This window comes from Paramormyrops kingsleyae, chromosome 2, assembly GCF_048594095.1.
Source record: "Paramormyrops kingsleyae isolate MSU_618 chromosome 2, PKINGS_0.4, whole genome shotgun sequence".
NCBI lineage: Eukaryota > Metazoa > Chordata > Actinopteri > Osteoglossiformes > Mormyridae > Paramormyrops > Paramormyrops kingsleyae.
The window spans coordinates 6,321,438-6,335,819 of NC_132798.1; the positions used below are offsets into that span (position 1 = coordinate 6,321,438).

At 41.1% G+C, this 14,382-nt stretch overlaps 1 protein-coding gene across 10 annotated transcripts in view; it reads right to left on the reverse strand.

Moving 5' to 3' along the window:
- Positions 1-14,382, reverse strand: part of LOC111857514 (dematin) — a 35,716-nt gene that overhangs the window by 1,275 nt on the left and 20,059 nt on the right. For 5 of the 10 annotated variants that reach the window (XM_072704440.1, XM_072704433.1, XM_072704434.1 and 2 more), the window contains 12 exons: positions 12,384-12,431; positions 11,678-11,743; positions 11,084-11,164; positions 10,603-10,761; positions 9,656-9,700; positions 8,401-8,575; positions 8,056-8,205; positions 6,622-6,761; positions 4,834-4,939; positions 1,793-1,857; positions 1,488-1,536; positions 143-223 (listed from right to left, as the gene is read on the reverse strand). In XM_072704440.1, coding sequence (XP_072560541.1) covers positions 177-223; positions 1,488-1,536; positions 1,793-1,857; positions 4,834-4,939; positions 6,622-6,761; positions 8,056-8,205; positions 8,401-8,575; positions 9,656-9,700; positions 10,603-10,761; positions 11,084-11,164; positions 11,678-11,689 — 1,029 coding nt within the window. In that variant the 5' untranslated portion in view covers positions 11,690-11,743; positions 12,384-12,431 and the 3' untranslated portion in view covers positions 143-176. The remainder of the gene's footprint in view (positions 1-142; positions 224-1,487; positions 1,537-1,792; positions 1,858-4,833; positions 4,940-6,621; positions 6,762-8,055; positions 8,206-8,400; positions 8,576-9,655; positions 9,701-10,602; positions 10,762-11,083; positions 11,165-11,677; positions 11,744-12,383; positions 12,432-14,382) is intronic. The other 5 variants (XM_072704427.1, XM_072704429.1, XM_072704417.1 and 2 more) reach the window with 1 other exon arrangement.

Sequence of the window (14,382 nt, forward strand, 5' to 3'; positions counted from 1 at the left end):
CCGATTGCAATCTGCTACTAACAGTTCAAGTTCTGTATTTCTCACCTCTAACCAAGAAATTTCAAAGCATATTTTAATACGGTAAAAATGGTTATGTCTGAGATTCATCAGTGAAATGAGCTAACACTCCTCACCGCCATACCTCAAGTTTTGTTCGGTCAACGTCGGAGGGGAGCTTACTCTGGCCTCTGTGAGTCACCATGAGCATTCCATAGGGATAAATCTATTAAGAGGAAACAGAACCATGCATCACAATCAACAGGCTGTTTTTGCTAAAACCCACATAATCCATTTAACAGGCAGCAGCCTTGACTCAAAACACTACCCAGTATTTCACCTTGTGAAGAGCACTGCTGCACCCTGACAGAGTCCTGTCTGGTCCAGTTACAAAAAAGTGGCACAAAAAGAGTCTTTATAGATATGCATCTTTTTCAGATACAATATTTCAAACAAAATCCTGAAGATCACTTGATGAGCAAAAGCACCCCACAAAGAATTCAATCCCAAAGTGAAACCTTGGCCCCTCATTGTCCTCCTTTATACTTCTAAAGTCAACGTTTAAGCATGAAGAACTAGATAAAGAAATTAAATGAATGTGCATATTTGGGGTGGGGAAACATCCAGGAGAAAAAGTGCGCTAGGGCAGGTATCACACTGGGATAAGAAAACTTTGAGAATATGGGATTAATTAGGCAATGCATTAACAAAGTCCTTCTCAGCTCTTGTTGCAACATACTGGGCAGTGAGATTGCTCTTTCCCCCTCTGAGCCTCTCCATTCTACAAATGCTCCCCCACACCCCCACATCAGACACACCTCTCACTACGTACAGTATAACTGCACAAAGCATATAGATAACACGCCCCCTTTCTTCTCTTGCTGCAGAGTTTCACCATGCAAGAAAGCGCAGGAGACTGGCACCAAGCATGGGACATCGCTACCACTGCTCATGATGGATGGATGTTGGGGTGAGGGGGAAATCGAAAGCCTCACATGAATGTCACTATCAACAAGTGAACAGAGGTGGATGCTTCAGGTCCAGAACGTAAAAGTCCAGACCAAGATTTTGTTTCAACCAAGCAGTTGAGCATAAGGAGTCACAGTCTCAGAGTACTCAACTGGTTGGTTGAAACAAATCTTGGTCTGTATTTTTACATTCCGGACCTGAACTATCAACCTTTGCAGGTGAAAATGAAAACGTAGGAAACAACTGATGGTGCTGGCAGCCAGAAATATCTATAATATTCTTACCTGAAGACCTAAATGACAAGAACAGAGAACAATAGGACATCACCTAACATGGTATCAAACCATCATATCATACTGTTAAATAACCTGCAGTTATGCATAGATCAATGGATATTACATCTATGCGATTTACAAAGTTGAACATGCGCCTAACCAGTTCTGATGAAGAAAGCTTGAATATATCACTTTATTTTGGTGAAGCGACACGGGAAGTACACTGGTGAGATTGTTCTGTCATACCTGATGATCCTCCATTATCGCTGTCAGGTGAGAACTCATCTGACTGGAGCTACAAACATACAGAAGGATGCTTATAAAACTCGGTTCCTCGGTTCTCAGTTCTATACACTGTCTCTTTAGTACCATTAATATTGAGATATTGATTACCAACAAATTGCTTTTATATTTAAAAAAAAAAAACAATAAAAACTACTAGCAAGAGTTTCACAGCATGGGCTATATATTCTAGGAAAATTGCATGGAAAAACTTGCTAAAGATGGTTTCATATTAAATTATGGCCTCAGGGTACCCTAATCCTACCCACCCGAGTTAAACCGGTTCTGTTGCATGATGGAAGAGAGGTGGATTTGGAAGCTCTGGAAGATGGCCCTGTGAGAAATCAAGATTGGATAAAAACAAGCACGTCAGCACTTTTGCCAGTGTTGAAACATGACGCTCAACAGTGCATGACCCCACATAAAAAATCCCTGTTTGAAAAATGCATGATTTGTGATGCAGAAACAATCCATGTGCACTTAGTCTCCCCTTCCTCATCTTTGAATCCACAACTGGCATCTTAGATATTCAGTAATATCATGACTATCTGATGCAGTTTATAGGAAGGTTATAGCGACATTATGACACCGTAGGCACGCTATAAATGCAAAAGTCCATCGTGAAAATCCCACAAGCGCATACACTTAATATGCAAACTCAGGACAAAGATAGCCGCAAAACCTTATCATCAGGAGGGGCTGACAGCTTGTCCTAACACAGGGAGAGAAAGGATGTACCAAAGAAAATAGTATCTGATACTGTTGATCACTGATTAGCAAACAAGCTGTTGCTGACAATCTAGCTGATGATGTCTGAGTGTAATTTGGTGCCTCAGTTATAAAGGAGAATCAGAAAAAATACCATATTTTGAACAACTCTGAAAGCAAACATTTCCTGGTTGCTAAGCAACGGTTCCCATGGAGGACTGCAACTAAGATACAGTAACTTAACAGTCAAACCAGCATTAAAGATATAAAAGAACACATAGGAAATGTCACCTACAAATAAACCACAGAATAATTTAAACAAATATTTGAAGAAATTTTGGTATTAAACTTTCTGTGAAGATATTGACTGAAATATGCATACTTGTATCCATATATAGTACATAAATATTTGGCTTGAACATAAGACAGACAGATACTTTATTAATTGCAGGAGGGAAATTTGAGCATTACAGCAGCAATTACACAGACAATAAAAGGCATAACCTTTACGTTGCAGGGAGACGATGAAAAGTGTCCGGCAAACTCATAGCACTCTGTACAGTAAAGTGGATATACCTTCTACATTTATTTCTCATATCATCTGAAACACTTTTCTAAAATAATGTCTATCTGGAATAAATTTGGATTTTTAATTACAATATATCATCTGAGGGAACTAGTGCTGCGATTAGTCGACGTGGTCGATTACGTCGAAGCTGAAAATGCGTCGACATCAATATTTTAAACGACGCACTTTTTATTATTATTTTAATAAAATTACTTATATGATTTCTAAAATGCTTCAATCCATTATAACAAATATTTTCCTTTAATATCACTACGTAATTGTGGGAGTAGTTCAAATTATAACAAAACAAAAAGGTGGTTTTACACTGTGCAAAGTTCGATGTCATACCTTAGCGGCACTAGCGCTATGCACGAGCACCAGAAGAGGAAGCACAAAGGAGCGATTCGGGACGGTCACGATGGACCGCCAGAGTTGGCAAAAACACCCTAAGTGCTGTCTATTAACGTTTATTAAATTAGCATTAGAATGGAGAGCTTTTTAATGTATTTTGTCCTTGTTGCTGCTAAATACACTCATTATTACAGCCATAAAGTTGTCTGCCTGCTACATCAGAATACATAGAAAATTAACTGAAATTAAACGGTCAAGTTGTTTTTTCAAGGAAAATGAATCGTTTATAGTCGTCGACCAATCGATAAAATAGTCGAAAGGTTAATTTATAGAAAAATGGCAGCCCTTGAGGAAATTCGAAATAGCCAGATAAACGCTCGCTAAACAATTCCCTATTCCATTTCAGTTAATGGACTGTGACAATCCCTTACTTACATCAATTAAAGAGAAATCGTACCCAGCACACTTTCATGAAATGATGTACTGATGAGCATTTCCCACCACAAAATAACTATGCATACAAAGAAACTTTACTAGAAGCCACCTTAGTTCCCCCTGCTGGCCTGACAAAGTTGTGACAAATTTGGGTAGTCTGTTTTTCAATTAATATTTGAAGTAGCCTACAGTAAAGCAACCTAAAATCCTCAGTATTTATCTCAAATTTGACACACGCTGCAAGTATACTTGGTAGCGTCTTTAAAAAGGACATCAGTAGAGGATTACACAGAACATGCGGCTAAAAAAATATTCCCAAGGTTTCTGATTCTCTACTGTAAACATAACATCTTACATGGGTATATGTATACTTGTATATTCTGTATTATTTTCATATATTCTGTAACATTTATCATTCATCAATGAAAGTGTTTTCAAGCTTCAGGTTTTATGATGTGTACAAGATTTGGATGCCACTTGAAGACTGTTGTTAAAATATTACTACATTAACGTGACCAATTATTACATTACTACATTACATTGTTGCATTTGCATTAAATAACATGGCCACACCCTCAACTTTCCAGTTTATAATGCTCAATTTTCCCATGAAACATATTTGAAAAGTAAGACAGGTGAAAACGTTTTATAACAGTGATAACTATCAAATTTAATCCACATAGAAGATACAAGGCACAGAAATACTAAATTTGATCACTTTTATAAATAAAAGCATGATCCACTGCAGAATCAAGTGATGAGCACCCAGTCTGTGAACAGTGACAAATGATTGGTTAACCACATATCTGTAATGACTACCACTGACCTTTAGGGGTCCTCTGTGGCTTAGCCTCCGCAACACAAACCTGCATTTACGCTCTGCATGGTACTGCAGGAAACAGCATCGCTAATTCTGCCTGTACTCATTCTATACATTTCACTGAATACTCAGAGCACAGTAAAAATGTTTGTTTTGTACTTGGCCCTCTCTTGCACACACAAAATGCCCCAAGCAGGTCATCCAACATGGACAAAGCCAAATAGTTATGAGTTACACAATAATGGTATTAGAATCAATCTCCTATTACTGAGTGTCACTTAATGAAACTGAGATTTCATTCAGATGCTAATGCAGGACAATGGACTGAGGTAATTAACCTCAGGGAAAGTTCCCTGTACAGATTACAGCCAAACACACATACACATTTAAATAAGCACGAATGAGCAAGCAAACACTAACATACTTACCTAGGTGCATGGGAGTCCTATCCGGAAGGGAGCGAGTTTTCTTTTGATTGGGAACTGATCTCTCTATTTCTTCCTTCAAAATTAATTTCCCGAGGTTGGATTGGATCTGAGAGATAAATCGTTGTATCAGACCCCTGCAGAAAGTCTGCCATAGGAAAACATTCACTGCGGATCTATTTTTAAGACCTACTGAGCATTTGTGGTCACAATACATCAGGCTTCCTGCCCATTTCTTACATTATGTTTGTAATTTTATTGTGACAAGGATTCATTATTTGGAATGATTAAGTCTTATCTAATACAAGATTAATATATATATACAATAGGACTGGTAAAGCCTCCAGTAAATGTCTTGTGTGTGTGTGTGTGTGTGTGTGTATATATATATACTGTATACACTCACCTAAAGGATTATTAGGAACACCATACTAATACGGTGTTTGACCCCCTTTCGCCTTCAGAACTGCCTTAATTCTACATGGCATTGATTCAACAAGGTGTTGAAAGCATTCTTTAGAAATGTTGGCCCATATTGATAGGATAGCATCTTGCAGTTGATGGAGATTTGTGGGATGCACATCCAGGGCACGAAGCTCACGTTCCACCACATCCCAAAGATGCTCTATTGGGTTGAGATCTGGTGACTGTGGGGGCCATTTTAGTACAGTGAACTCATTGTCATGTTCAAGAAACCAATTTGAAATGATTCGAGCTTTGTGACATGGTGCATTATCCTGCTGGAAGTAGCCATCAGAGGATGGGTACATGGTGGTCATAAAGGGATGGACATGGTCAGAAACAATGCTCAGGTAGGCCGTGGCATTTAAACGATGCCCAATTGGCACTAAGGGGTCTAAAGTGTGCCAAGAAAACATCCCCCACGCCATTACACCACCACCACCAGCCTGCACAGTGGTAACAAGGCATGATGGATCCATGTTCTCATTCTGTTTACGCCAAATTCTGACTCTACCATTTGAATGTCTCAACAGAAATCGAGACTCATCAGACCAGGCAACATTTTTCCAGTCTTCAACTGTCCAATTTTGGTGAGCTCGTGCAAATTGTAGCCTCTTTTTCCTATTTGTAGTGGAGATGAGTGGTACCCGGTGGGGTCTTCTGCTGTTGTAGCCCATCCGCCTCAAGGTTGTGCGTGTTGTGGCTTCACAAATGCTTTGCTGCATACCTCGGTCGTAACGAGTGGTTATTTCAGTCAAAGTTGCTCTTCTATCAGCTTGAATCAGTCGGCCCATTCTCCTCTGACCTCTAGCATCAACAAGGCATTTTCGCCCACAGGACTGCCGCATACTGGATGTTTTTCCCTTTGCACACCATTCTTTGTAAACCCTAGAAATGGTTGTGCGTGAAAATCCCAGTAACTGAGCAGATTGTGAAATACTCAGACCGGCCCGTCTGGCACCAACAACCATGCCACGCTCAAAATAGCTTAAATCACCTTTCTTTCCCATTCTGACATTCAGTTTGGAGTTCAGGAGATTGTCTTGACCAGGACCACACCCCTAAATGCATTGAAGCAACTGCCATGTGATTGGTTGATTAGATAATTGCTTTAATGAGAAATTGAACAGGTGTTCCTAATAATCCTTTAGGTGAGTGTATATATATATATATATATATAAAGAGTTCATATTCATAAAGAGTTACATATTAAACTGGAAGCTGTATGTCCTAATGTTGGCATTTCTAGCTATGTCAAATGCGAACTCGCCTTATCCTTCTCATTTTCCCAGACGTCCCCAAGTTGACATTGCCAGGCCTTAACTGTACCTTGTTAAGCTCCTGCTTCTGCAGCTGCTGCAGCCTCCACATGTCCTCCATCAGGTTCCCGTCATCATACTCCTCATCCCCTTCCTCATGGTCTCCCTCTCTCCCCTTCTGAGAGGTGGCCTTCTTCCTCCACTCTGTTTCTGTGAGGGGAGATAAGGGGGTAACCACCATCCCCACTCAACCTTGTCTGCCCATCAGGACCCAGAAGCCTCATTGGGTTTAACGCAGAGCTACAGTGGCTGCTGGGTAATGTTGGGTCTACACAGCAAAGCCCTCAGGCTGACAGCGTCCACATACTGGGAGTCTGCCAACACTCCTGCCAGGCGAAGCACAAGAGCTTCAGCTAGGAACGGTACGGTAGAATGCCACAGGGTACCATTGCTACCACTGTTACCGGCCCTCGATAGGAAAACACATCACCTCGTTATGCAGTGCAGAGTGCAAAAGGATGAAAGAAGAGGCAAAGGTTAGAGCAGAGACCACTCTATTGGGTGTTACACAGTGCCCATCGACACCTGTGTTGGTGTTACACAGTGCCCATAGACGCCTGTGTTGGTGTTACACAGTGCCCATAGATGCCTGTGTTGGTGTTACACAGTGCCCATAGACACCTGTGTTGGTGTTACACAGTGCCCACAGACGCCTGTGTTGGTGTTACACAGTGCCCATAGACGCCTGTGTTGGTGTTACACAGTGCCCATAGACGCCTGTGTTGGTGTTACACAGTGCCCATAGACGCCTGTGTTGGTGTTACACAGTGCCCATAGACACCTGTGTTGGTGTTACACAGTGCCCATAGACGCCTGTGTTAGTGTTACACAGTGCCCATAGACACCTCTGTTGGTGTTACACAGTGCCCATAGACGCCTGTGTTGGTGTTACACAGTGCCCATAGACGCCTGTGTTAGTGTTACACAGTGCCCATAGACGCCTGTGTTAGTGTTACACAGTGCCCATAGACGCCTGTGTTGGTGTTACACAGTGCCCATAGACGCCTGTGTTGGTGTTACACAGTGCCCATAGACGCCTGTGTTGGTGTTACACAGTGCCCATAGACGCCTGTGTTGGTGTTACACAGTGCCCATAGACGCCTGTGTTGGTGTTACACAGTGCCCATAGACGCCTGTGTTGGTGTTACACAGTGCCCATAGACGCCTGTGTTGGTGTTACACAGTGCCCATAGACGCCTGTGTTGGTGTTACACAGTGCCCATAGACGCCTGTGTTGGTGTTACACAGTGCCCATAGACACCTGTGTTGGTGTTACACAGTGCCCATAGACACCTGTGTTGGTGTTACACAGTGCCCATAGACACCTGTGTTGGTGTTACACAGTGCCCATAGACACCTGTGTTAGTGTTACACAGTGCCCATAGACACCTCTGTTGGTGTTACACAGTGCCCACAGACACCTGGGCAGAGGGTGAAGGCTTACCCAAAACAGCCAGGGAGGGCGGGCAGGGCCAGTAGTCTGTCTCAATCTTGGAGGGCTGGTTGGGGTCAGGAGGCTGTGCTGCAGGGAATTTGGACGACTCGATGATGAGGTCCTCTATGTGTTTACTCTGCGGAATCGACACCAACAGATCTAGACCAAGACAAAGGTGGGCATAAAAAAAAATATACTAAGATCTAGTCAAGCGTGAAAGCAGGTACTACCGCACACTTTAAGGAGTGTATAAAACCCAGCCCTTCTCAGGACTATTTTAATACTCAAGCAAGTAATATAAGGTGCTATCAGATGGAATTAATCAACTATTAAAATGTGAAAAAAATTCAAAACCTTGTTTGTAAATTGGTGGCTTCTTGTAGATGTTGGTGCCGTTTTGGGGCCTGTGGAAGTGCTGCAGAGGACGGACTGTACTGCTTATTCCGCGGTTTGGCACCACGGGGGCTGGGGACGACCCTGCTGGGGACTTCGGCTCCAGGCCCTCTCTGGGCTCCTTGCACGTGGAGCTCTGCCACAGAACATGAGAGGCAGTCTGTTCCCCGAAGCCTGCTGAGAATGTGTCTGCCCCCTTCGGCCCACCATGCACCGTTCGGTGCCGTAGGACTCATGGAGCCCCATTACAAGCTCTCATAAGTTTTACCAGCAGGTGCACCTCATTGGCTGCTGTCTATGATTTTAAAAATGGGCATTTTATTACCTTGTGAGCCGGCACACTGATATCAGGGTGACCAATAACACAGAAGAGAGTTTGATACCGGGGGACACAACAATTCAATGCAAAGGTCTCTTTATTGGGGGGATTAATGAAGCCAAATTAAATATTTGGGGGAACATACACCCCAGAGTGTGACAGCCAACTGTATAAACATCAGTTTTAACCTAACTACATACTACACTTTTTGGTTAGGGAAACCTTTAGTCTCAATATAAGGCATTTCCACCTTTGAGTGGTAACATAGGTCCAGTATTTTGTTCATTCACTGTTTCAAATACACCCCTCTGATGAAACAACGTATGCCCAAAAATACCACACTCCGATTCAATCACCTATTCCGTCTGTCCAGTTTCCAGCTACCTAAGCTGGTCTGGTTCACTGTGGTATGAAGTCTATACCACTCTGCACAGGGCACAAGGCTGGATTACACCCAGTACATCTATGGGTACATGCACACTCACACAAACAAACAACGTAGGAAATTTAGAGATCCTAAATAAGGTAACTTGCATTTCTTTGCGGAACTGAGAGGGAACCCATAAAACATAGAGAGAACACGTAAAGTCCACATACAGGGTGTAAGTAGGATTGAAACCTCCAACCTTGAAGGTATCAAGCCACAATGCTACTCAGTGACTAAATCATGCACTCTTACTCTTACATTCATAAACAATCAATGAAGCTCACGCCTTCTCTATTCTGATACTGACTCATTAACACACAGGTAGAGCTTAAAGGGTGACACAAGATGGAAAGGCACTCCTCTTGCCATGCTCAAAGAGTGAGGGGGCAACAAAGTCTGTCTCGCTCGGACATCCTGTGCATTAATATCCATAATCACTCCTCTTGGGGCACTGGGGCCATTTGTCTCACCTCAGGAGAGGGTGGGGGCGAGATCGAGCGGGGTGACATGGATCTCTAGAAGACAAAAGGTCAAGAAACAAAAGGAGAAGCAGAGGAAGGTAGAAGAGATAAAGAAATGTTTAGACAGATTAATCTTCAAATTATGCTAATTGGGCTTTTTCCAAACAAAACACCACACAACATCTACAGCATGCAAACTACATAGGCCTGTACCATTTCCAATATAAACCCTTTAATATAAACACTGCCATAAACTGCAATGAGCGATCTCCGTGCCTACAGGTCTGTAGGGGGCTCAGTCTCAGAATGCATGCTTCAGAGAGCAATCCTGGTCGACTTGGAATAGACACCTGCCCTGCACCTGGCCCAGGCATGACACCCATCTGAGTGCGTTATGACAGATCAGACAAATATGAAACAGCGGCAGCTTTCAGGAGTGACAGTAAAATGACAAGGGCACTAAAAAAATAATAATTCAAGCACAGGACTAAATATCATCAACCCCGAAATTCGACTGCAGTGAAAAAGATGTCTGTCTTTACAGTTCCATGGCACAGAAAAGCCTTACAGATGGCAGCACTGCAGTTGGAGGTGGGTCTTTCCCTTAAAATAACTGCTGAAATATTTCCTCCTCACTGCATTTTCATTATGAACAATCATTTTTCTTATTTCTCTGATAATCTTATTTCAATCAAAACATTTTTTATTTTGACCATTTTAACGCTATTAACAGATTATATATATTTTTGTGAGATTCTGAAAACACTCTCAGCAATTATTGATTCCCATTTCAAATGTTGTATTCTTTCCTGCTATCCATGTAATGCGATTTTTTTGTAGGTTCATTTACTTATAGTATAAATGCAGTCAAGTTAAACAAGAGATTTAAATTCCTTAAATACAAAGAAGCAGATATCTATCTATCATAACCACATATTTCTGCAAAACCTACTGACCTCTCTACTGCTAGGCAATTCATCTGATTTGTCCAGAGACACGTAGCTGAAGTGGGGTTGGTAGATCATTAAGTCTGGCCGTTCAATTTCGAGTATAGCTTTGTCTTTCGGTATGGCTGCCAAATCTTTATATCCGATGACCTGATTGTCAATTTTTGCCTGGAAATAGGATAACAGAAAGACAATGATTGCATAATGCTTACTGTACGCTTCAGGCATGCACAACAGACAAAATTCCCCCTGAATATACTGCTGTAATGATATAATCCATGGAAGATGCAAGACAGAAATAAACTAGAATACATAACATTTTGAGTTTGCAAGATCTGCATATTCTCATCCATCCTGTCAACTATGCAGATTGCAGTATTGCTACTATGTTCATAGCCAAGCATCATTAGAGTATCTGGCTTGAAGGTCTCCAGTAGTGCACCAATGGTTTGTGTGACAATCAGTCCTAGTCCTTGGGGGGGCGTCTTACCACAATGGTGACTGCTGGGGATCCAGGGACAATGGTACCCCGCGAGGAGCTCACACTGCCGGGGGAAGTCCAGGTTTGCCGCTGGGAAAGACAGAAAGTAAAACTAACTTCAGCAAAATTCAAGGCAAGTCAAAGAATGAACACGAGTGGGACGGACATGTCACAGAACATCACGCTCCTGGTGAAAATAAAGCATAAATATAAAAATTCTTCCCAGAAGTAAATACTGAGCTCATATCCCATCTCAAAACTCTCAATACTCGCCAAACCAATATACTTTTCTATTGCAAAATGGTGACTGTGCTATTTCTAACAGTAAATAGGCCCTGGAGCTAACAGTCAGGCTATTAAAAATGAAAGACACGTTGCTAAGCTAAACGAACAAACAATCAAGGTCTAACCAAGTAGCAGACTAGCTTAATAGGCCCACATTAAACTAATGTTTTCCCAAACTCAAAGATATATTTGAAGACAAATATAAATGTTTGCCATTTAAGAATGTTTGTGACTAACCTCTTTGAACACTACAGAAAATGGCAACGCAAACCAAAAAGAAAAACAAGCAATTAAGAACAAATTTAAAGACTCCCATACCTTTTGCATCATTTTAGATGACAAAAAAGCGCTGTTCCCCTAAATGATTTCAGCCAAATGGTTCTGCTTAAAAAAAAAGAGGCATGTTTATAAAATATATTAACAAATGTGTGTTAAAATATGCTGTTTCACACTCTGTGACTCAATCGCTGTCAAGCAGACAAGCATCTTGCAGTCTGGAGAATGAGGCGGCTCAGCAGTGACCCCTACAGATGGGGGGAGTGATAGATTGAACAAAGAAACATCTGAAATCATACACATCTACTGATTTCAAATGAAGAGCTGGAAAATCGGGCATATAGTTCTGCGAGCCTAATCCCTTCGCAGTGCTGAGTGGTAGATTTTACATTTTGATTTGGCACACTGGATGATCCGGAGTAGAAAACACAATAGAATTTTTTTATTTTTATTAGTCACAAAACCATCAGAATAATTCACTAAATACTACATGATATGTTGTAGATGTACTAATTCAGCCGGACACAGTCCTAACTGCATGTCATTTTCAGTTGTAAGAAGAATTGAGATTTCATTTAATTACTATATTTTTATTTCCCACAGAAGCAATCTACATGAAAGTCGATTTTCCAATATCAAGAAAATATACAGTTTTAATGACGGCTATCCATTTACAGTATATTTTTAGAATTAAGCATTTAAACAAACCAGTATTAAAATTTGCTTTAAAACAATATATTAATCTTACCTCAGATGGCAAAATGGGTCATTTCAGTTGTGTTTCTGAACCTAAAGGCTGTTGTAAATCAGAAAAAAAAGGTTTTACTAAAATTTACTTTTCATATATATTCTCATACAATTTGCAAAAGTATGTAACGTAGCTCACTACTTGAAATACTTAAATGTTCCTCCTTTGTAAGTCATTTTACCATGGACATAATTCAATGACATACAACACAAAGACTCACCTAGTTCACTCCGGTTATAACAAATTATGCAATTTCTCAAGGCACTAATGAAGAATTTCATTGCCTGTTATAACTGTATCTAGAGTTTGGTTGTACAGAATGGTGTGGTGAGTTGCGTGTGTGTGGGACGGAGGTGTGTTACGTACCAAGAGAAGAAAACGAGACAAGATGTCTGCTAGAGAATTTGATGTCTTTATCATCAGGGTAAAATCAAAGCCTCATTTTAGGGTCAGTGAAATTCCTTCCATAACATTTACACTTATTTTCAGTTTTTGATTCATTTCATCCACCCGTCTTGCAACCACTTATCCTGGTGAGAGTTGTGGGCAGAACAGGGCACAAGACCAGGCCATGACCTGGATGGAATGCCAATTTATCCCAGGCCCCCTCAAGTCAATTCATTTTTATATAACGCCCAACATGGCTGTCCCAAGATGCTTAACATATAACCAGATAAGGGTCATTTTCCATCAACCCGTTATTGTCCCCCGACTGCAATAGAAGAATGCATTTTTAGGTTTTGCTGAATATTGAGACTGAGCTCAGTGCTATTTCTCGATTTATAACTGCTGGATGTGCAGAGAGGGAGCCATGTCTGCCATCCATCCTAGGAGGCAGACACCAGGAACTGCGATCATCAGAGATAATTCTCTCCACCTGCCCTTGTGCCCAAAGTCACAATACTTTGACTGTTTTCCCTTGCTAATCAGAATCAGCAGTTCAGCTTCTTTTCAGTGTCCCCACACATGCAGTGAGCTGTGAGACTAGGGCTGTTCGATTATTAATCATAATCACGATTATTTTTGGTTAATAGTAAGATCACAGTTATTTAACAAAATTACTCATTGACTATGGAAATATCATGTGTTTACTGAACTTTTAGAAAAACTTGCTTTTTAGCAGTGGATTTGCTTGAACTTGAATATACTGTAAGTCAACAAAGAAACAAATAAAAAGGGTTGGAAAGAGGGTGTTAAATTTATAACACAAGACAAAAAGGGAGCATAACTGCGAAATGAAATGCAGCACAACAATGATTGTCTTGGTTATTTTGTTTTGAGAATCGCTGGAATCCAAAATCCATAATTGAAATTAAAACTTGACTAACTGCCCGGCCCTACTTCAGACCCTTCTCTCTGTCGCCGTGACGACACAATCCCTCTCATTAATTAAACAAGGGCAGGAGCTGGACAGGCTGAGAATTCTCCTGTTCCTCTGAACAGGCATCAATCTCTCTCAATCATTCATAAACTTACATAAACTGCCTGTGCACAGAAAAGACTTTATGAGAATAGGCCTTATTTTGCCTTGCTTGGCACAAAAGATGGCAAAGTCAGTCACAGAATTAGATCTGAAAATACGTAACTGCCAAGCTTCTGATTTGGATAGGACATCTTGAAATATCACCACAATGCACTTTGTAACATTACTCAGGAATTACACAAATCTCTTATTTACTTGGCAGATGGTTCTATTCGCATCACCTCCCATAGCTACTCTCTTTCCCCCTTACAGTTTTCTTTGCCGGTTTCAGGCAGTTACATGAAATGACAGGCCAGCAAGTTGCATGCTTATTTACATCTGGGGCTCTTTGGCACTGAACGCGTGCTGGGTCATATCTGCTGTGGTGCTGTTCAGGTAACCCACAGCAATAAATCAGGCAGCTAGAAAAAATGTACAAATAAGTAAGGCACTTTTGATCTATAATTGCCAGATATATAAACCACCTTGAAGTGTATTGGGTTTTTTTTTCAAAGATAATGTCACACTGTACTGTAT